This window comes from Rhea pennata, chromosome 3, assembly GCF_028389875.1.
Source record: "Rhea pennata isolate bPtePen1 chromosome 3, bPtePen1.pri, whole genome shotgun sequence".
Taxonomy (NCBI): Eukaryota; Metazoa; Chordata; class Aves; order Rheiformes; family Rheidae; genus Rhea; species Rhea pennata.
This window is the reverse complement of record NC_084665.1, coordinates 83,297,638-83,318,985: the sequence shown is the minus strand read 5'-3', so window position 1 is coordinate 83,318,985 and position 21,348 is coordinate 83,297,638. Positions and strand designations below refer to the sequence as shown.

Below are 21,348 nucleotides of genomic sequence, written 5' to 3'. Positions count from 1 at the left end.
AAAATGAGGACAAGTATAGAAACCAACTAAGCATGCTACCAATTAAGAAAAAAAAATCAGTACACAAAGCTGTTTGAATCATCTGAAGGAAATCAAATTTAAGTTCAGATTCTCTAAAATAAAATATTTAGCATATTAGTAATGAACTATATTACAACAAAAGAGGAGAATAAGACAGAATGTATTCTCATGACAACTTTTTAAAAAATAATATTTTTATCATTAGAAACTGTCCTATTTTTGGCTGTCATCAAAAAAGTTTCTTTCCTCAGATGGTTAGGAAGATGGTAAGGTGGGCACATACGCAGCAATTCTGGAAACTGCAACGGCAGCAAAAGTCATTATAGACAGCTTGTTTATTTTGGAGGAAAAAAGGATGGCAAAAAGGAGGATCAAGCAGTGAGAAAAGGGAAAACAACTTATGCAAATGATAAAATTGGGGCTGTCCAGGGGTAACCATTGGATAGCCCTGCACTTGATCACCATAGCCTGGAGCAGGACAATAAACTACACTTGGTGCTCTGGCCATACCCTCTGCATCAAGTCTCCTTCCACGGTCAGGAGGATTGATGGCCAGGGAGGAGTGAGGTGTTTTTGCTTGATGGTAAGGGAACATGTTCTGTTTCAGTGCCTGGTCCACGCCTGATGGTATTGACCGACCTCCTCCTAACATCCTAATGTCATTTTAACAAAATCTGAATTGATCAAGTCATGGAATAGAAGTAAGAGAAATAAAAAGGATGACTTTTAAAAGTCACAATAGTAGTATGTTATTTAAATGGAGCACTGAGAAAAACCCAATCATTTTTTTCTGTCTTCACAAATATGTTGTTCATACAGACATTCATCTAGTTTCACTATTTATCCAAGAAGAATATTTTTTTTGAACAGAACTATGTTAATACCTTTCATGCTCTCCTTCCCATCACCGATGTGTCTCAAACTTGCCTTTACCATTGCAGCATAGCAATTAAAAACTCCTAACAACAACTAAAAGAGAGTGAATTGTTGAAGTTGTATGGACAATCTCAAAATTAAGGAAAAAAACAGCTGCTGTAGGTTAGGTAACAGTTTTTTCTTCGATCAGTTATCAATACAGCACCTTCTCCATACTAGCTTTAGGCATCCAATCCCATAGTTGATAAAAAAAGAGAAATAAGTTACATTTACATATTTCCAAAATACCCCAAGCATTCAACATGACTGGATGTCAGATTCAGAGATTTTTGGAGGACATTGCAGCTACCTCCCTGGGCACATTTTATCCTATGCAAGGTAGCAGCACTACAACTGCAAGGTGGGCAGCTGCGCATTCAGGAATCAGGCCTCCTCAGTGTGCTGTGGAGCACACGTACTCTGTAGTACGCCGACAGCCAAAGAAACAGGGAGTTTACCACTAATTGTAGAGGGAGTCTAGTTGGACGCCTAAAGACAGATAGCATGCCACTAAGAAGTTATTTCTTAGTGGCTATCAAGACCTATTAGTAGCATGCGGCAGATTTTTTCCTACCTCTAAAGTGGCTGAAATCACACCTCGCATGAGTTCCTCAAAACCTTGCACATCACAATTGCCAACTGAAATACTTGCATTGAATATGTGAGTTGAGAATGGAAGTAGAAAGATGGTCCTTCTTAGTGGCCTCTCTGTCTTAGAAAGAGGCCTGAGGATGTTAAATTCTGCTAACCAGCACATGCTCGACTACTTGTATTAAAAAATAGGATAAAAAACAAAGTTAGGGCCAAATCTAGAATAATAACAGCATATGACACCGGAGTAAACCATAAAGTAGGTGAGATTTAGAACACCTGTCAGTCAGATGACTCTAAAATATTTTTGCCAGTGATTTGAAAAACACTTGCAAATTTTGTTCTGATGACTCACTAGAGTAATGCACCATTACAGCTTTACCAGACAGATTCCGTGCAACCACATAGCATGACGTATTATTACATACTAGACCCAAACAACTTAGTGTTTTTGAAAGTCTGTTTTCAGATGCTCATTTCTTCCTTAATTTGTTAATCCTTTTGTATTTCCAAGGAAATTATTGAGAAAGAGTGAGAGAGGTTAATGTGTATTGTGAGAAAAACCCTCTGGATTATAATGTCAAAAAATGCTGGAACAGTTTCACCAGAAAAGCCTGTAAATTAGAAACTAAGTTTCTAACCCCAACTAAGTTTTCACACTTCATTTGCTATAACATAATATTCAGTTTTAAAAGCTTAATTCCAAGTGAGTGCAATTTTTTATTATCAATTTCTCTCCTCAACCCAAAACAGTCCTTCAAGCAGAAAACATTTTTAAAATTTCTATCTACCTGTCTAGCAATTCAATTTTTCACAGCTCTGTGGAATTAAGGCAAATAGTATCAATGTTCTTCTTTTCTGTAAGTGCTATATTCCAAAATAAACTGTTGCTTGATCTTGCTGAAGGTTGATCACAAACAGACACCACATAAAAATACTCTTATAAGCAGGAATATCAATGTAAAAACATAATGATATTTTAAAATAAAAGAACAGATCAAATCTAGGTTGTATGTATACATATCAGATTAACTGGAATTTCAGAGCTATTTCCACAGCAAGACTGGAGTCAAGGTACAAATAAAATTGTATTAGTTTGCAAGTATGCAGGCAGACAGCAGTTGGAAAAAAATAGCCTATTAGACTACTGGAGAATTAAAATTAAAACATACCTATTTGTTTTGCAGCTTGTAATATTGTTTTTAAATCACCATTAACAGTTTGGTGTTCTTTTTTGTCCAAATTGTCATCAACAAACTTTATTATCTTCTTCCATGTAAGATCAGATGTCAGCAACTGTTCTTGTAGTTTTGATCTTTTACTCTGAAAATGGAAAATATTTCATTTACAAATCACCAGATACAAAAACATACATACCTTTCCAATACTTAATTCAATAACAATGTAGTAACAATTGCAAGTCATTTCTCTATTACGTCTTCCTTACGCTCCTATTTGAGGGTGAGATGAGAAGGAACACATGAACTACTGTATTCTTCAAAAGGAGAATTCTCCATAAAGCAAAACTCTTGCAGGCTCAGGAGAGGTTTACAACCTCCAGGATTCCAATTTAATTTCAAATTTCAGGTTCCAATAATGCATATACTAATTTTAATATATTTTTTTCATGAAAAAAAATGTACCTAAATACATTATCATTAAATTTATTCTAAACCATCAGCCAACAAGAATCCAAAGTCTCAGTATCTGAAGGCAGAAAGTTTGGGTCTCTGGTTCTGCATAAGCTCAGGGCTAAAAACATGCAAGTCCAATCCAACTTCTATCATAGCAACCTGAAATACAAAATAACAGAGCTCTACTGATACAACCAACCTACCCTATCTAAACAGCATACTCTGAATGTAAGGGCCTAGAACAATCACAGATCTAAAGCAAATTTAACTTTGAGTGAGGAAAATACAAAGGAACACGCAAGAAGCTATACTTACTCTGCCCAGCCTTGCCTGCCTAATCTTATAAAACAGCGGTATAAATTAAAGAAACTAAATATTCCTAACATATATTCTGACATTTAACAATTATGCGCTAAAAAGGAAAAAAAAAAAAAAAAGAAAAAAAAAAAAAGAAAAAACACTTTTATCTTTACCATTAAGTCTCCCAGTTCTTCATTATAATCATCATGTTTAGTGACATTTGAAAAGGATCGTAAAGCGCCTGTAAGACGAGGTAAGGCCATCTATTACTCATTCAGTGATCCATAGGATGAGAAATTAAATCCCACTTCAAGCACCTAAATGAGAACAAAAGAAAAAATATTGTTTTGTTGATGCTGTAAATACAAATTCACATCAGAAAACTGAAAGATGCTTTTGAGCAAACAGAACTAGGCTGGCATGTCAACTGGACAAGTTAAAAATCTACGTCAAAATGTTTATAATCAAAATTCAATAGAATGTAAGTGACGGGCATAAACTGTGGGCATAATGATCAAATGAGCTGGTTACTCAGCATGTTTTTCTTTTCTCTCTCCTCTCAAATAAAGTCATCAGCAACAAGACACAGTGGCAATTATTCCCTTAACACTGCTAACACAAGAGCATTATAGTGATATCCACATAATTAAACTTTATCTCTAAACAGTAATAAGCGATTACAATCTATGCGAAGATTTCTTCCGAACCAGCACACAGTGGTAGTTCTCAGCTCATTAACTGCCTTCAGCACGGATAAAGAGATTTTCTTTTTGACAATTGCTTAATGATTTTTAAATAGCAAAACAAGTAAAGAAAATTAAGATAGAAAAAAAAGACCATAATATGTATATCATTAAGCTATGATAAGAAAAAAAAAGTAATATCAGAAAACTGGAGGAGGAATGCCTCAGGATGTTTTTATTACACAACTGCAAACACATATATGCATTTACACAACACTGTACTCTTCCCAGGACAACAGCTTATTTATGGACATTCTTATTTCCTGTGTGAAAGAGACTCATATCTGCAGTGTAACACATCTGTTATCCATCTTTCATTGTACTTATTGTAAGCCTTCCTAGAGAAACTACTCTCAAAGTTGCTTAGTTTTGAAAAGTGCCCACAACTGAACTGTTTAATGAACATCTACAATTCCTGATGGTAACAAATAGATACAGATTTAGATTTTTTTTGAAACAATTAATGATAATATAAACTTAATGATATGCACCCTTTTTATCAAGTCTGAAGACTGTAAACAATTCAGAATTTAACAACTTAGAACAATAAAGAAAGTGAATTTCTTTTATTTTTAGTGTCATATAATGTACAAAAAATCACCTGCTTTAATTATCCTTAACATTTTTCTTCACTTAATGTCTATTTTTTAACTTTTCAATATAACTCAAAAGGAAATCCAAAGGCAGCGTTCTAGTCACAGACAGAGAAATGTCACTGACTTGGCAGGTCTCTTTGCTTTACTAACTGGCATTTTGAATAAAAGCCATCGAAACTGAAAAAAAAAGAAACAAACATAGGTTACCTGCTTTACTAACTGGCATTTTGAATAAAAGCCATCGAAATCGAAAAAAAAGAAACAAACATAGGTCACCTGCTCTCACATACAGCTCGTTTATGTAGATATCTGCCTAAATCACACTGCCTTTAGGCTGGATCAACTACTACTCCTTTTCCCACAGCCACCATAAGATTAACAAATTCCCTTTCACATGCTCTGATTTGGCAAACGTACATTTCTGTCAACAACCTGATCCGAAACATCTGTACTACCAACTGATCCTGCAAAGGTCTGCTTGTTTTTTGAACAAGTAATCTAAAAGGCTGCAGCAATTAAATCCTATTTAGCAGGACCTGTATGTAGAGACGCAAGATGAGCTTTCACCATCCTTCTCCCCATTCCCCCCCCCACCCGAAGAAAAAGTCACGTTTGTAAATGAGCAAGTGATATGGGAATCCAACCTTGAGATTAGTGATAAAAAAATTATTAAAATACTTTTTTTTTTTTTTTTTTTTTTTTTTTTAAGATATCAAATAAGGACAATTTGGACACATCCTGCTAACATATTTTAGGAAAGGAACCAAAGTTTGGAGATTCCTAGCATTATCTCAGATTTCTTGTCTCTTTAAAACAACAACAAAAAAAGCAACTTTTCAAGTGACTTTTGTTTGTAAAGGAGAAAGTACGATATCCACCCTTATAAAGCTTGATAAAGACGAGAGGCAATATCTTTAAAAGATTATTTTACTTCTTTTAAAAATGAACATTACTTTGAAACTTTTTATGATGGAAAGTAAAATATAAAAGCAGATTCTACTTAATTAAAACAAAATTCAGATATAAAACCGTTCAAACATTATTGTTTGAAGGTAAATGTGGATCATAATCTCAGATAGAATATACTTTTCTATATGAAATTGCTGCCTATATTACAAAAGCAACTAACTGTGTTGAAAAACTTTTGTTTTAGGTCTTCACCAACTACTTAAAGTTTTCTTCTCACTCCTGCCTTTCCTATTTTTTCCCACAAGCAAGGAATAGACCTGCCTCTTCCTCTCCTCCCCTAGAATGTTTCGGGGAATACAGTCAGACTTATTTAATCCCAACACGCTCTTTTAACAAAAGACAACAGTTGCCCAGCAGGCTAAGAAGACTGCTCAAGAATGGGACCTTAATTTTCAGGTTAAACATGAATCTTTCTTTTTTTACAAATGATGGAATAACACAGCACTCCAGTAGCCTAAAGAGCCCATCTTCTGCAGCCTTAGGTATTTGGTTTGTTGTATGTTCTTTAAAAACTCTCAGCAGTCATTCTGCTTAATCTACATAAGGCATATTAAGCCATATCATCAGGTTTTGCTTATATTGTCTGCAATTATATAAAACATCATCAAGTTCTTTGCTGTCTTGTAAACTTCTCACTTATAAAACTTAAATAAGTTATCATTGAATACTAATCTAAGCAAAGAACACTATAAAGAAAAAGAGGCTTTAGCAACAGCAAGTTGCTTTTGACCAAATAGTATTTGGATCAAATGGCATTTTCACTTATATTAGAGAACAAAATGGAGCCATTTCACATTAAAAGGGGGGGAAAAAAAAGGAAAAAAAAAAAAGTGAAATCCCAGCCATAAGGCAGTGCTAAAAATAAAGGGATAATGCAACAACTTTGGGTGAGGTTGCAATTTAAAAACATAACATAACATAAATGTTAACATAGTATTATCTCCTTCAAACACAAAAGCAGCAAATGACAGGGACATGCTAAGACATTTAACATATGTTCTCACATAGAATGTGAGAGAATTCTTTACATTTATTATGCAAAAAAAAAAAAAAAAAAAAAAACACAAATCTTAAGCATTGAATTTTACTGACATGAACACATTTTAAAATTACTACAGTTAACCTCAGCAGCTGGATTAACAGAAAGGCAAACTTAATATTTTAATGACAAATAAGTTGCAGTATTTTAAAGAAGTAATAAAATTCTATTTGGTGTGTCTTTTTCACTACCATTTTTAAGAAATAAAAGCTATATGAAACAGCTATTTTAAAACAATGAGAATATTTGTATTAGAGTCACTTTAACTTCTGATCCAAGAAGTTAATGCTTCAAGTCCCTTAAAACATAGTATAAGCCACAGATATATGTATTATTTAGTTTTAGAGGTAGGCTTCATTATGCCTACACCTTTGACATCATACCATCAACAGAAATTGAGAATAACCCCAGGAATTCATATTTCTTCATTCCAAAAAAAAGTTTTCCACTGAGGAAAAAGTAGTAGTTGTATAAAAGGTGAATATGGATGTGTGTCTTAAAGGAGGAACAGGAGGATGAGGCAGAATAAATAAATGAAAAAAATAACAAAAACAAACACCCCAAAAAAGTGGGCTAAAATGACAACTAAGTAATGTACGTTATATCTCACAGAAGGCATGGACGCACTTGAACCAAAATAATCCCTGTAATAACACCATGAGATCATACTAGAGTTCAAAGTATGGTAAGAACAAGGCTCCCTAACACATTCCTGTCCTGAAGAGAACCTGAAGTTTGAAGCTAGAAGGACACAAGGATAAAATCTCCAATACTAACTACTGGTCATAGAGATGGTATTGTCAGGTTCTTTGTAACTCAGCTTCAGGAGATGAAAGAATTGCTTATAACAGTTGCTAAAGATCCACCGTAAAAAAAATATTGTAATAAACAAACTTGAGGCTATAGCAGAGAGGTACAGCTAAGCTACTACTTGTGAATAAAAAATTCTACAAATAATAATCAGCAAGCATAAATAAGCTTACTGTAGCAGAAAACCAATAATAAAAGCTTTTAGCTTTCTTCTAAGCCTTAATGGGAAGGCAAGAACAGAAAGAATCTGTATTTCTTTACTGTGCACAGTCTGCTTTAAGCATTAAGTTTGGAGCAGACCAAGTCAATCTTTCCAACATTACGTAGTAACAAGGCACCTGGCCACCATCAGCGCTTAATAGTACTTTGTAGTCTATTATCATATCAAAGTCCACAAGGTCTGAAGGTGACCACAAGAAAAATGTGCCAGAATAAGCTTCCGTATCCAAGGGACCATCTAAACCACCCGAGGGAGTTGTTTCTTTGTTGTCAACACCCCCTGTTCTCCCATTAGAACAGTTTACAGGTATGTACATTAGCTGTTTCGAGAGGTACGTACATTAGCCATTTCAGACTCTCAAAAGGTGTTTGTTCATTACCCTTCATTTCAAAACCTCACTGAAATTGATTCACGAAGGTGAGCTGACCTTAAAGGTACGTAAGGGGAGAGAATGGATGTGCCTACATGGCACAAAATTTTTCAGCTTCTCAAAAAGAAAATCATGAATCAGAAAATAACAGTATTTTTTTTAAAGCTCCTTCAATTATACAGCTAGTATCATTATACAAGAAGCATCTAACTGAGACAAGATTACCTAAGAAACAAAAATTGTCACGTTACATCTGTTCTAAACAGATTTATTAAATGCTATCTATGCAGGCCTGTGTGAGCACATTTGTGCTACCAAGGCAGATTAACCGAGAGAAATTTTCAAGAGCAGTATCAACTTCAGCATGCGGTCGCATATCTCTCTCATGGATAACACACAACTATGCCTGGACATAGACAACTATGACATACTATGAAAATCCGTCTGTTTTTTGGAATCAACTAGTAACATACCATGAGAAGAAGAGATATTGGCAAAGGCTGATACCATAGAAATTAATAAAATATAACACTACTTAAGCAGGGCAAGAATATTACTTCATTTATATTACTTTTTATTACTATAGCTTTATTAGAAAAAAAGGTAAGAAAGCCATCAAGCCACTTTTCAATAATACAAAATATCTTTCTTTAACCGAAATAAAAGTCCACTTAACTTACTGCTGAGATATCCAAAGTGCAGGAAACAAGTAGCTGAAAGTAAGTTAGCTGAATAATTACTTTTAAAAAGATGAGATAAATTACACAAGGCACATAAGCTTGGTGTACAATTAAGGATTTTACATTTTGAGAAATAAGTTTCTTATGTTTAATGTACAGAATAAAACAAGGTCCTAAAGGAGTCTTCAAGAGAAAAACACTGTTACAAGGAAAGCAATTCTACTTCTCCTTTCAGCTGCTTCAGCAGCATAAAATGAGCATGCATACAAGACCACAAAGAGGCAATTACTTAGCAGATACAAATTTACTGATAATCTACAACCTGAAAGTGTGAAATAGCTAACAGCATATCTAATGGCTACAATTAAGGTATCAAAGTCATACTTTTCAAGGTAGATACAACTTCATAATTTAGTTAATTCTGTTTAGGCACTCTCCATAAAAGAAAACAATTCTATCCAGATTTTTTTTTTTTTTAATTTCAAACCAAGCTTTACTAGCATCAGTTTGTTTAAGATAAGGGAGAAATGTAAACTCATTTAAATAATAAACATTCATCAAATACAGATACAGTAAACATACCATATGGGGACAATTTCTGTTTATTATCAATGAATCTGATTGAAAACAGTGTTTAAGAAATAGAATAAACTGAATTTTCCTCCTTTCTCTCCAGCTCTCCCTCACTTCCATCTCCACACTTACAACACTAAACTATTTAACTCTTATCATCAAACCTTAGGAGAATCTGAATGTTTGACCATTTCAAAATGAGGGCTGAGGAATGTTGTTTTGCCACGGCCTCCTGCGAAAAAGTCCGTGCCTATAAGAGGAAACTATTCCCCAAAACTCAGCACTCACACTTGCTCTTAAATCTTGGAAAGGTGTGAGGTAGAGAGGGCACCTGTTCCCTAAAACAAAACGTGGAGGCACAAACCACGCACATATTCCCTACATGTGCCTACTTTTAATTTTAAAGAGTTATCATAGTGAAGGCTTCTTCTAAGCCAGGTTGGAGAGGGCAAGCTCCTAAGCAACTGGAAACAAGGTTGGAAAGAGAAAGTAAAAATCTTCAGCTCCACTACAGAATAAAATTGACATGTTTTTTCTTAAAAGGTGTAGTATTCTCATCCTGAATCCCCAACACACATCCCAGTCATGATACCAAGGAAGGTTTGGCACAGCAAAATCCCACATTCAGAATACTGCCCTCAAGAACGTAATGTTAATCTGAGGACTCAGATTTGTCATTTGATATGAGTATCTCACACGTCCTACTATTGCAGCGTACTTGTATGAGGAGATGTTACAATCTTTATGCTTACAGACAGAGAAGTACCACGCAAAGCCTAGAGCCCATTTCCTTCCTGGCATTTAAACCCTCCTAGTGATGTTAGGTAATTATGCTAAGCGCGTTCCCAAGGGACAACAAACAGCATCCAATGTCAGAGACCTCAAAGCACTTAACTTTCCGCTCGCTCACAGAAATGTCCTGGCCATGTAGCTATCACACCACTGCACAAACTTACGTTTTTCCAAACATAAAAGACAGTATTAATAGCAGCCATCATACTAGAGCACCTCTAGGCAACTACACTGTTGCATGCGTATGTAAAATGTCACAAGTGATTTTAATAAATTAATCTCAAAGAGAAGAAAATAGTCTTCTGTGTATGTGAACAAGTTCACTTATATCAATGGGGCAACTCTTATACCATGGAAAAATATATTTCTGAGATTCATTTGGCTGAGAAGCCAAATGGGAAAATGCCTTTTTGAAGCTGTGATACTGGAAGAGTTCTGTTGCTATCTGCATCACTAGAATCGGAAGATTTCATTATTTGGTTAAATAATTCTGTTTCTGGTACTTCATTGCATTGCTGTTTTATGCATTGCTGAGTTCATCATCAAAAAAATATGTCTAAAAACTGCAATGGCTTATTAGTGAAGTAATGAATGTCATTAGCTTCATTAGAAGTTGATCATGAAATGCATGCTTTATTCACATGGTGTGAAATAAGCTCTCTCTATTTTCATAGCAAAGTCACTGATAAAGTTCATGTCACTGCAAAATATCTGATGCCAGTTTGGAATTAAACATATATCCATATTTCATACATCAAAAATCCTTTTAGAGGACTTCTTTAGTAATTAGCTATAGCTAACAAAATCATTGCATCTAGCAGACAACTCACACCAGCTATGCAAACACAAAACAGCTAATCTTTAAAAACAATTATTCTATGAAAGAACTGAAGCAGGACTTCCCATTTAGAGAGTATATTATTTTTTATGTTCAGCAAATTCATCAGTTAAACTGCTAATGATATAGGTAATGCTAGTAATTGAAACAAAAATCATCATATCAAAGTACTTGAAAATAAACTACAGAACATATGAGAAAACTAATTGAGGTATCATGTACTAAAAATATGGAATTGGCCTTCCAAAAAAAGAAAAGTTCTGGACAGTTTTGACTATCACTTAAAAAAATTCCCCAAACTATCAACTGCCAGTATGCTCATCCTATTTCCAGCATCTTTCACAAGAGTCAGATTTCAGGATTTTCAACAATGGTGGCAATGAAGAATACAGAAATATGCAGAAAATGACCTATTTCATATAAATTGAAATAGCCAATTAAAAAGTTATTGTCTATACAAACTTATCTATTTCATTACAATAATGTAAGTGTATTGTATAATTTTAAGTGTTTTTTATGTTTATAAAAATTAAAGGAATGCAATAAAGCCAAATTTTACTAATGTTTGTAATATTTTTTAAAAGATTTCCTTGTACTTTTTCTACCACTCAGCACCCCATTTGAAACTTTTTATAATTTTTGAGTGGGGAAAAAAGCAGAAAGTTATGGCAGAGTTTAAGGAAAGCTCTCCTAGTTAGTTAAACATCAGTAAACACTCTAGACGTAATCAAGATTATTTAAGCAGGTGCAAGCCTTCTTATTAACATCAATGAAAATTGTCATCGGGACATTACGATTATGTACAATCACATGCTTCAACACAAACCTAGAGTAAATACCTTCCCAATGATACACAGTCAAAGGCTGTGTGATTCAACTAAAATTCGTCTCTTTAAAAACTGTTCTAGCTCTGCACAGATTGAGAGGACTCAAACTATTGTCACACACCAGAGGAGCATCCCCTGAACATTATTTACTAAGTTGCTGCATTTAAGTCCTACATCAATATGTTAAATGTTTGTATTTTTAAACTTTCCTAAGTTTGAGTAGGTTTTGGCACTATGCTCCCCTCAGTCTTTCTAACGTTCTTCCTGAAAGCCTCCAGCAGCTTTTCTTACTAGTGTGGCACTACTGAACTGCCAAAGCCTCTCAACTTCCCCAAACTTCTGAGTTCATCATGAGTTCAGCATACACAGAATTGCATGCTTGCTAACAGACCTCTCTAGCAAAACAAAATAACTAAGATAATTTTCCACGAATTCATTTCTCTGAACTGTAAGGAGCACAGGAAATATAGAAATCTGCACAGTGCAAAACAGGTTAGTTTTACCCATTTTTGTTTTCTGGCTACACTTCAATATTTGGCAGGGATCAGAATCCTTGAAGTGTACATAGCATCCCCCATGAGATATGTTTTTTTTTTCCTTTAATGACTGGACAATTCACTCCTGTTTTCTGCACAAAACTGCCAGCAGAAAATCCTGACATGCCTTCTCCTCTTTTTAAATAACTTCTAGTCAGCTCCCCTCAAGGTCTAGTAGGTAGCCTTTCTTCACTAGGGCTGTGTCCAAGGATACTGGAGATATACTCCAAAAAAAAAGATGACTATGAGAAAGACTACGAGCCTCACATTCAAAATGAAGTTTGCTGTTTGATACAACACGGTTAAAGAGTGAAGTGCAGATTCCCCAAATCAGCACGTAAAAGCAAGCTTTGTCAGTTGAGGAAGAGCTGCAAGCACAGTTCAACCACAGCAGCACCTAGGCTACCTTCCAAGGTGCCCCCTCTTCAGACCTTCCTCCTGCAGCTGGGAAAGAATATTGGACACCAGACGGTCACATGGAATCAGTTTTAAAATGTCCAAGGTTGCAACAGGCACACTGGAAGCTGCCCTAAGGCAAATACTCATTCACTTCTAATACAGACTTCACTATAAATGAATCCAAGATATTAATTACCACTTTTTGTAGATAGCAGAAAATGGCCAAAATTTCAGCCTAAAAGTGTATGAAAAAAATGCAAGAAGTACCTACCTACATACACCTAGATAGCCTGAAAATATGCATATCTCCTTTTAAAGCAGACCCTTTTACCAAGACATTAAATATAATAATTAAACAATGCTCAACTATTGAATAGATTTATATTCCAGAAAATAATATTTTTAGAGTCCATTGTCATCTCTTTTTTTTTCCTTTTTTTTTTTAGAGCTTACATGCTGAGCAGTAACTTCTTCATATAGCACATCAGCTATTTGATAGCCAGCAAATGGCAGCTTCCTACTATTTAGTATTATAATAATTTGAAACTTTTTCTTTTTAACAAAAAAAATGTTACATTCCTCTACAATACAGGCCAACTAAAATCAAAACTAACAGCTGCTGCCCACTCTTCCTGGGCAGACTGCCTGAAGTACTGGCATACAAGAATAGACTTTGAAAAAGACACCTGTATGATTTCCTACAGTGAAGAGACTTAACTAAGCACTAGTAAACATCAGAAATGTAAGCCTATTCCATGAGAAAATGGACAAGAGGTAAAAACTAGTGCTTAGTCTTGCTATTCTTGGCTGACACATGCAGAAGGATAATAGCCCAATTACACCTCTAGTGATCTGATGAAGCTAAAGCAGATTTTTTTTCAATGAATTTCTGAAATTATTATATTTATAGAAATGTAGTCATGCTCTGTTAGAATGTATGTAAAGTTTCTTCAAATATGTTTTTGAAAGATTGTACTGTACGCTAAGAAATTAGCATGTATTAGTGAAGATTATCCTATTGCATGATTAGAAACCTTTGAACAAGTATTCATGAACATTTAATATCCCAGGCATACAATCCTTGTCCAGATTTATAGAATCAACTTTCTAAGACAGACTCCCTATAAACAAAAATGTCATACTAAAACAAGAAAATGATATAAGTATTTTATTTGCATTCATGCTTCAGAGGTGATACAGCACTGAATAAGCAGAACTGTTTCCATCTATGCATTGACAGATCCCTCCTCCATCAGCAGGTGGATCAGCTGTTCTGCCTACCTAATCTGACCTATAGAAATTTTAGCCAAGGCAACAGTGCCTAAGGAGGACATAAATTCTTCAATTTAATTTTTCAGGGTTGTACAAATTCTAATTGTTGGAGGGAAAGGACCGTTTGTAATTTCCATTATATTTTTTTTTAATCTTTTTCAGAGTTAATACTCTGTCTGAATCCCATTCAGTCATTTTTCCTTCCTTATATAATTCTCTTTTAGAATTTAATTGAAAATTTTTTGAAAGAACTGGAAGAGAAGAGATTCTCTGTATATTTCCTTAATTTTTCAAAGACAGGTCAAATTGTTCTCCATTGTAGTGGCAACTAAGAATAATACCTTCACAGTTATTGAATAGATTGACTAGAATCCAGTTTTCAAACACAGGCTCACTAAGCCACTGAATTCTGCAGTCTTCAACACTTCTGAAGACTGGTGGGGTTGATAAGAGTTACAATGTTTCTACTTATGCTTTAGGAAACATCTGAATGCACCCAAGCAAATCACTACTGTACTAACTAATCTATCTATTCTTATAACTTCCTGAAAGTCTCTGATTTACAGCTGGAAAACTGTGACATTTACTAAAGAGACCACTTGATAAACTCCTCAGTTGTTGACCCATCACTCCACGATTATCTATTCTTACTTTATGACCAGTCTATGATGAGATACAAGCCTGTAATACTAGACACAGTTTCTTTTTCTGGCCTGATCCAACATAACTTCCAGCAAGCAAAAGTAACAGACCTTTCTCAGAGTAAATGTATGCATGTCATAGAAAATGATGAAAAAGCCCAGGGAGATGTCTGCTCATCAGCCAGAACAAGAAAACCATGGTGGGGTCTAGCTCCAAAGACAGGAGCTGCGCAGCACAGGAATGGCTAATTCCCCAGGAGGTACCTGTATAGGGAATATCTGCTAGAAATTAGCTTCACAGTATTTGGGCATACATGAAGAATAGATGACTCTCCCAGGAGAGAGGAAAAAGGACTCAGCCTTAAAGAGAAGAAAAAATGAAAGCCATCCTCTGAAGTCTGAGGATAGTCGGGAAGCCTGATCAGCGAACTGTTCTACCTCCTGTGCAAACGTGGTAACTGTCCCAGCCACAGGGCAATCAGTGATTCTGACAAACATTTCCTGATAGCGTTCTTTTCCTTAAGAATAGATCACTGTTCTTCTTCCCTTCTGGACAACTTCTGGGTCCACTGCAATGGAAGCAACAGAACTAGCATGCACTTTAAAAAAAAAGCACAGACAGGGAAGAGAGAACAGCCTACAGTTACACTGAATTAAGTATAACACTAAACTATATTCTTGGGAAACTCCTTAGACTGTACTCTTAGGTCCTCCACTAGAGGCTATGCATTTTGATATCTATTTTTAAAGGACTATCTGTATATAGATTATATTAGGCTGTAATTCATACACCTATTTTCATCTTCTAAAATCAGCATACTATGAAAGGGAGGATTTAGCTGTTACTCCCCTGCCCCAAAATACTATTTTCCTCATTAAAAATGCTCCTCTCTAGTGTCATGTAATGCAAGATTTCAAAAAGACAGGAAAAATGCATGCTTTTTCCTTTGTGTGTCTTCTACAGGCTGGCCATCAAACTCCAGTCCATGCTGAAAGGTACTGAATAAAACAGAAAATACAAATTGCCCTCTCAGCACGGACAAACTGGTAAATACCTAAACAGTCCAGCACAGCCACTGTAGCCTAATTAAGTCTTTCCTGCTTTCTTTCACCAAATGGATTTTCAATAAACTAGACAGAGTTGTGTATAGCTTCAAAGGGTATATTCTAAGCCAAGTGATCAGATCCTGAAGGAACACAGGACATCAGAGTCTTTCAGTTGTGTTACCACAGAACCAGAAAGCATTACCTCCTCTTCTTTCAATCACATTTTAAAATGAAAGTGGTATCTGTAATTTGTCTTGTGCAAAGTGTAATCGTGTAAGCATGTATTAGTAATGCTTTATGCAAACAAAAGAGATCAAATTCCTCAGAGAGACATGAACATAAAGAATGCTTTGACTACAGATCCCTGTAGGGATTATGTTTGCAATAAACATAAAATTACTCATTTCTGTACTGCAATGAGGTGTTTAAAAAGCAAGAATGGGCGAGTACAGAATGACTGAATATTGCTTATAATTAATGAATAAGAAGATAACATGATAAAACTGAGTATTAGGGTTAAAACAAACTAGAATTGACTGTTTTTCCTGTGTGTTATGTATTTAAATCTGGGAATTCATTGCCACAAAATACCAAAAAAGCTAAAAGTTCAAATATGCTCAAAAAAAGTATTAGCTGAATTAAAAGAATTTAGAAACCTTGGTAGTTATTGAACACAATAGCCTAGATGCAGCTCATTGGGTATTTAAATCATCAACTACTGAAAGATAATATGAAACTGAAAACATTACTCTGTTTTCAGTTTTTTTTTTCTTTTTTTTTCTTTTTTTGTACATCTAAGCATCAGCTGCTAGTCATTACTGGACACAAAGTTCAGCACTAGATAAGCTTTTTGTTTTAAAACAGAGAGCTCTGGGGTCTGATTAAAATAGCAAATGATTATGATTTGGGATTTAAGACCCTAATGTCTTTAAACCTGTTCATGGGTCTCTTACTTACTTCTCTTTTTAGTTCAGACTTCACCTATCACATTTCAAGCAGACTTCCAACTATGCAATCGTCATTTGTAAAACTGCTTTTAATTATATAAGTATGTCCAAACTAGACAGCTGAGTTTATTTTTCCTTCTTTGTCCTAGTATTAAAGACTGACTTGGTTTAATAAAGGGTATGTAGGCTAGAAAGTGTCCAAAACAACAACTATTACTACTAAAAACAATTCACCAGAAAAACATAAAGCTTTTTTGGAGTAATAGGGTGTTCCAGCAAACTCTCCAGAGGAAGAAAAAAAAAAATCTATTACTACTCAAAACAATATTAGGAGCTATAATTAATCACGTATTTAACAATTCTATGAAGACCATTAGTTTTTCCAACATCGCAACTCCCATTTAAGATTTCTTGTTTCACATTTGATCAGTGCATTTTTGTTATGCTACATGAGGCCATGTACCTAAATTTTAAAATTCATTTTGATACATGTCACGTAAGCTCTACTTTTAAAGAATGAACCAGACAATTGTTACTATGGAATACACTTATCTGTTAAGATGCACCTATTTGGTGGTGCTAATGCTCTAATTCATGTTGTAATGTTCCTCCAAATTACATTTAGTGATCTGCTATTTAAGAATTTGTTTTGTTTTGCACTTTTAAACAGTATTTTCCTATAATTACATTATAACTATCTAGCAAATGACAATACCCCTCCTAAAGCCTTCAAATACACACGACAGCTGCAAAAAGGAAAAGAAAAAAAAAAAAAAGAGAGAGAGACGGGAAACAAAGAACTAACAAAGAGTTAAGTATGCTCCTCTTTTTAATTTTAAGATCAGAAAGTAAGTGGTAAGATGCATCGCTTCAGGTTTAGCTTCACAGAAAGCTCCAAGAACATAAAACTACCAGAACAAACTACTGCTGTGTATTACCTCTGGTTCAGTGAAACAACATACAGTACTGATTTAACCTCTTCCAGACTCCAAGCTAACTTTTAGAGAAAACTGATCAGGTCTCATATTTAAATAGCTTTACACAACCCATAAGGACTCCATCACAAAGTGGCTGAGCGTCTAGGCATCTATTGTTTGAAGAAGCAGGACTTCTGCAGTGTCTCCATATAAATGGGAAGGGACTACCACCAAACACCTACAAAAATAATTCCAGGAAGATGCAAGTTTAATCTCTGTCATGGCTAGAAGCAAGACAGATGCAAAAGTTATTTTATTACTGCATCCGCTGAAAAGCAGTGTATGCTACTTTGGACTCAGCACCTTACCAGTATAATTATGGGGCATGATACAAATCAGCTTGCAACTGAGCCAGTGATTTTTTTAAACATAGACATGTGTATCAATCTGCAACCTACCACACAAATATATATGACAGGTATCACATCCCTGGTACTTTTATCAGTTTCTCTACTACAGTATGAACTCAAGTCAATTTTATCCACAAGATGGTAATTAAGCTTGACTGGTACACCAAACTTAAAAATAAAGGTAATGGAAAAGTAGGATAGAGTAGAATAGAGAAAACATCTTCAGGACTCTGTAGAAGGTTATTGGTTTCAATAGCACTATTCTACATCACAATCCTTTAAGAAGCCCAAAGACCAAAAAGGGTCTATACAAATTTTAGTTATAGCAAAACAGAATCTAAATTCAGAACTCATAAAAGCTTTTAGATAGATTCTTTAAGCGCCAACAAGACACACTCGCCTGAAGTGTCTGAAAGGTAAACTATAGCATACTAGAGCCAGTTATGCATTTTAAGAGCAAACCTGACACTTCATCATCACCAGCTAAACAAATCAAATCACACCAGAAATCAGAAAATACTCAGTCACATGCATGCTTTGAATTCTTCATTTCCAGCCAAGTTTATTAATATGAGTATTTAAAGCATTCAGACCCGTTCAAAGCCCGTGCCATTTTTCACTTGACAGCACACCTGCAATCCCTCCTTCAGCAAACACACTGAGGTCCAAACCAGAAAAACAGAACTGAGAAGCGATTTCCATTAGCTATCTTTTATTACGAGCAGCTCATAGGGCGCCAGCTACACGGAGGCCGAACTGGCGGTTGGGGCACACGTCTGCCGACAGCAGGCCTCAGCGCCAGCCCCACCAAACCAAGGGCCGCAGGCGCCCGGCGCCGCCGCCGGCGGGCGGCCCGAGGGTGCCCTGCCCCGTAACGGCCGCCGTGTAACGGCCGCGCCGCATAACGGCCGCTCTGCGTAACGGCCGCGCCGACACCCCCGCCCGCTCCCCGCGCCGGGGCCGCGCTCCGCGCAATGGAGAGCGGAGGGAGCCGCTCGCCCCGCCTGCCCGGCGCACGGCGAGCTGCCCCCGCGGCCAGCCCCGCCGCCCCGGCTCTGCCCGCCGCGGCAGGCGGCCGCCGCCAGCCCCGCGCAGCCGCCCGACCCCCGCCCGCCCGAGCCCAGCCGCGCACCTGCCTTCCGGCTTGCCGGTTCCGCTGCCGCAAAGGGCCGGGCGCGGCGCAACACTGCCGTAAGGCGAGCGGGCGGGCGGGGCGGGAGGGCTGCGCCTGTGAAAAGTGGCACCGTGGTAAAGTGAAGCTAAAGAAGGCCAGATTGTTCCGAGAGGAGAGCGGTAAGAGAAGAATGAAGAAAAGCAGGATAATTTTAGGACAGAACCAAGTGGAGGAAAAAAGAAGTGCTCGCTCTGACGCCTTTGAGTGTTTGCGTGCAAGTTCAGATGGGCGGTAAGAGGCCTCCACTGGGTAATTGTTAACGCTGGGATCACTTACTTCTGACTTCTGGTTTCTTAAGTATCTTCCCTGTGTTGTCTCACACGAAGTCTGTAACCTCAGCCACTTCTGAGATCCGAGATCAGGGCCCAGCTTTCATACAGGTCTACTAATTATTCTGTACATATAAAAGAATGAAAGCATGTCTCTCTAAATGTATGGTTGGAGATGCACAAAAAATATTCCCAAGAAGAGGTTAATATGTTCAAGCCCTTGGTTAAAAAAAAAAAAAAAAAAAAAAAAAAAAAACTTTAAATGAATCATAAAACATAAGATATCTTGGGAGGTAGATAACGATTTGGTCTGGCTGTAACATTTATAGGCCACTTATCGTTAATAGAGTTTGATTAGTCTATTAGAAACCGACAATTTTAGTGAGTTCTATTCAGTCATCATGTTCTAAAATGCCTTCATAGTGAACTTACACAGGACTAGTAAATCATAGAATCGTAGAATCATAGAATCAGAATTGGTAAGGTTGGAAGGGACCTCTGGAGATCATCTAGTCCAACCTCCCTGCTCAGCAGGGTCACCTAGAGCATGGTAGACGGGGTTGCATCCAGGCGGGCCTTGAAGATCTCCAGAGAAGGAGACTCCACAACCTCTCTGGGCAACCTGCTCCAGTGCCGCGTCACTCACAGGGAAGAAATTCCCCCTCACGGTCAGGCAGAACTTCCTGTGCTTCAATTTCTGCCCATTGCCTCTTGTCCTGTCACATGGGGCAACTGAAAAGAGTTTGTCCCCGTCCCCTTGACACCCTCCCTTCAGGTACTTATACACATTGATCAGATCCCCCCTCAGTCTTCTCTTCCCCAGGCTGAAGAGGCCCAGCTCTCGCAGCCGTTCCTCATAGGGCAGGTGCTCCAGCCCTCTGATCATCTTTGTAGCCCTATGCGGGACTCTCTCCAGTAGCTCCATGTCTCTCTTGTCCTGGGGAGCCCACAACTGGACACAGTCCTCGAGGTGAGGCCTCCCCAGGGCTGAGTAGAGGGGCAGGATCACCTCCCTCGACCTGCTGGCAACACTCTTCCTAATGCACCCCAGGAGACCATTGGCCTTCCTGGCCCTAAGGGCACATTGCTGGCTCGTGGCCAATCTGTCATCCACCAGCACTCCCAGGTCCTTCTCTGCAGAGCTCCTCTCCAGAAGGTCAGTCCCCAGCTTGTACTGGTGCCTAGGGTTATTTCTCCCTAGGTGCAGGACTCTGCACTTGCCCCCATTGAACCTCATGAGGTTCCTCTCCACCAAACTCTCCAGCCTGTCCAAGTCTCTCCGAATGATAGCACAGCCCTCAGCTGTATCAGCCACTCCTCCCAGCTTGGTATCATCAGCAAACTTTTTGAGGAGGCACTCCATGCCTTCATCCAGGCCATTGATGAAGAAGTTGAACAGGACAGGACCCAGTACTGAGCCCTGGGGGACACCACTAGCCACAGGCCTCCAGCTAGACTCCATGCCACTTATGACAACCCTCTGAGCTCTCCATTCAGCCAGTTCTCAATCCACCTCACTGTCCACTCGTCTAACCCACACTTGCTGAGCTTCTCTAGGAGGATGTTATGGGAGACAGTGTCAAAAGCCCTGCTGAAGTCAAGGTACACAACGTCCACTGCTCTCCCCTCATATACGCAGCCAGACATTCCATCATAGAAGGCTATCAGATTGTTAAGCAGAAAGAATAAGTTTTGAAAATAATCTCTTGTAACTAGATGCTAGATACCTCAGGATTTCAGGGTTTTTTTAAGCATAATTTTATAACCATATTCTCAAAGCAAAAAGGTACGTTTTATAAATACAGTGTTAATATTTCT

At 37.2% G+C, this 21,348-nt stretch overlaps 1 protein-coding gene across 1 annotated transcript in view; it reads right to left on the bottom strand.

The window, feature by feature from the left end:
* The window catches only part of ASCC3 (activating signal cointegrator 1 complex subunit 3), a 273,420-nt gene extending 254,173 nt beyond the window's left edge, over window positions 1-19,247 (bottom strand). The window contains exons 1-3 of the mRNA XM_062572708.1: window positions 19,220-19,247; window positions 3,635-3,778; window positions 2,700-2,850 (exon numbers count right to left, since the gene is read on the bottom strand). Of these exons, the coding sequence (XP_062428692.1) occupies window positions 2,700-2,850; window positions 3,635-3,724 (241 nt within the window). The 5' untranslated portion in view covers window positions 3,725-3,778; window positions 19,220-19,247. The remainder of the gene's footprint in view (window positions 1-2,699; window positions 2,851-3,634; window positions 3,779-19,219) is intronic.
* Window positions 19,248-21,348: the final 2,101 nt, after the last annotated feature.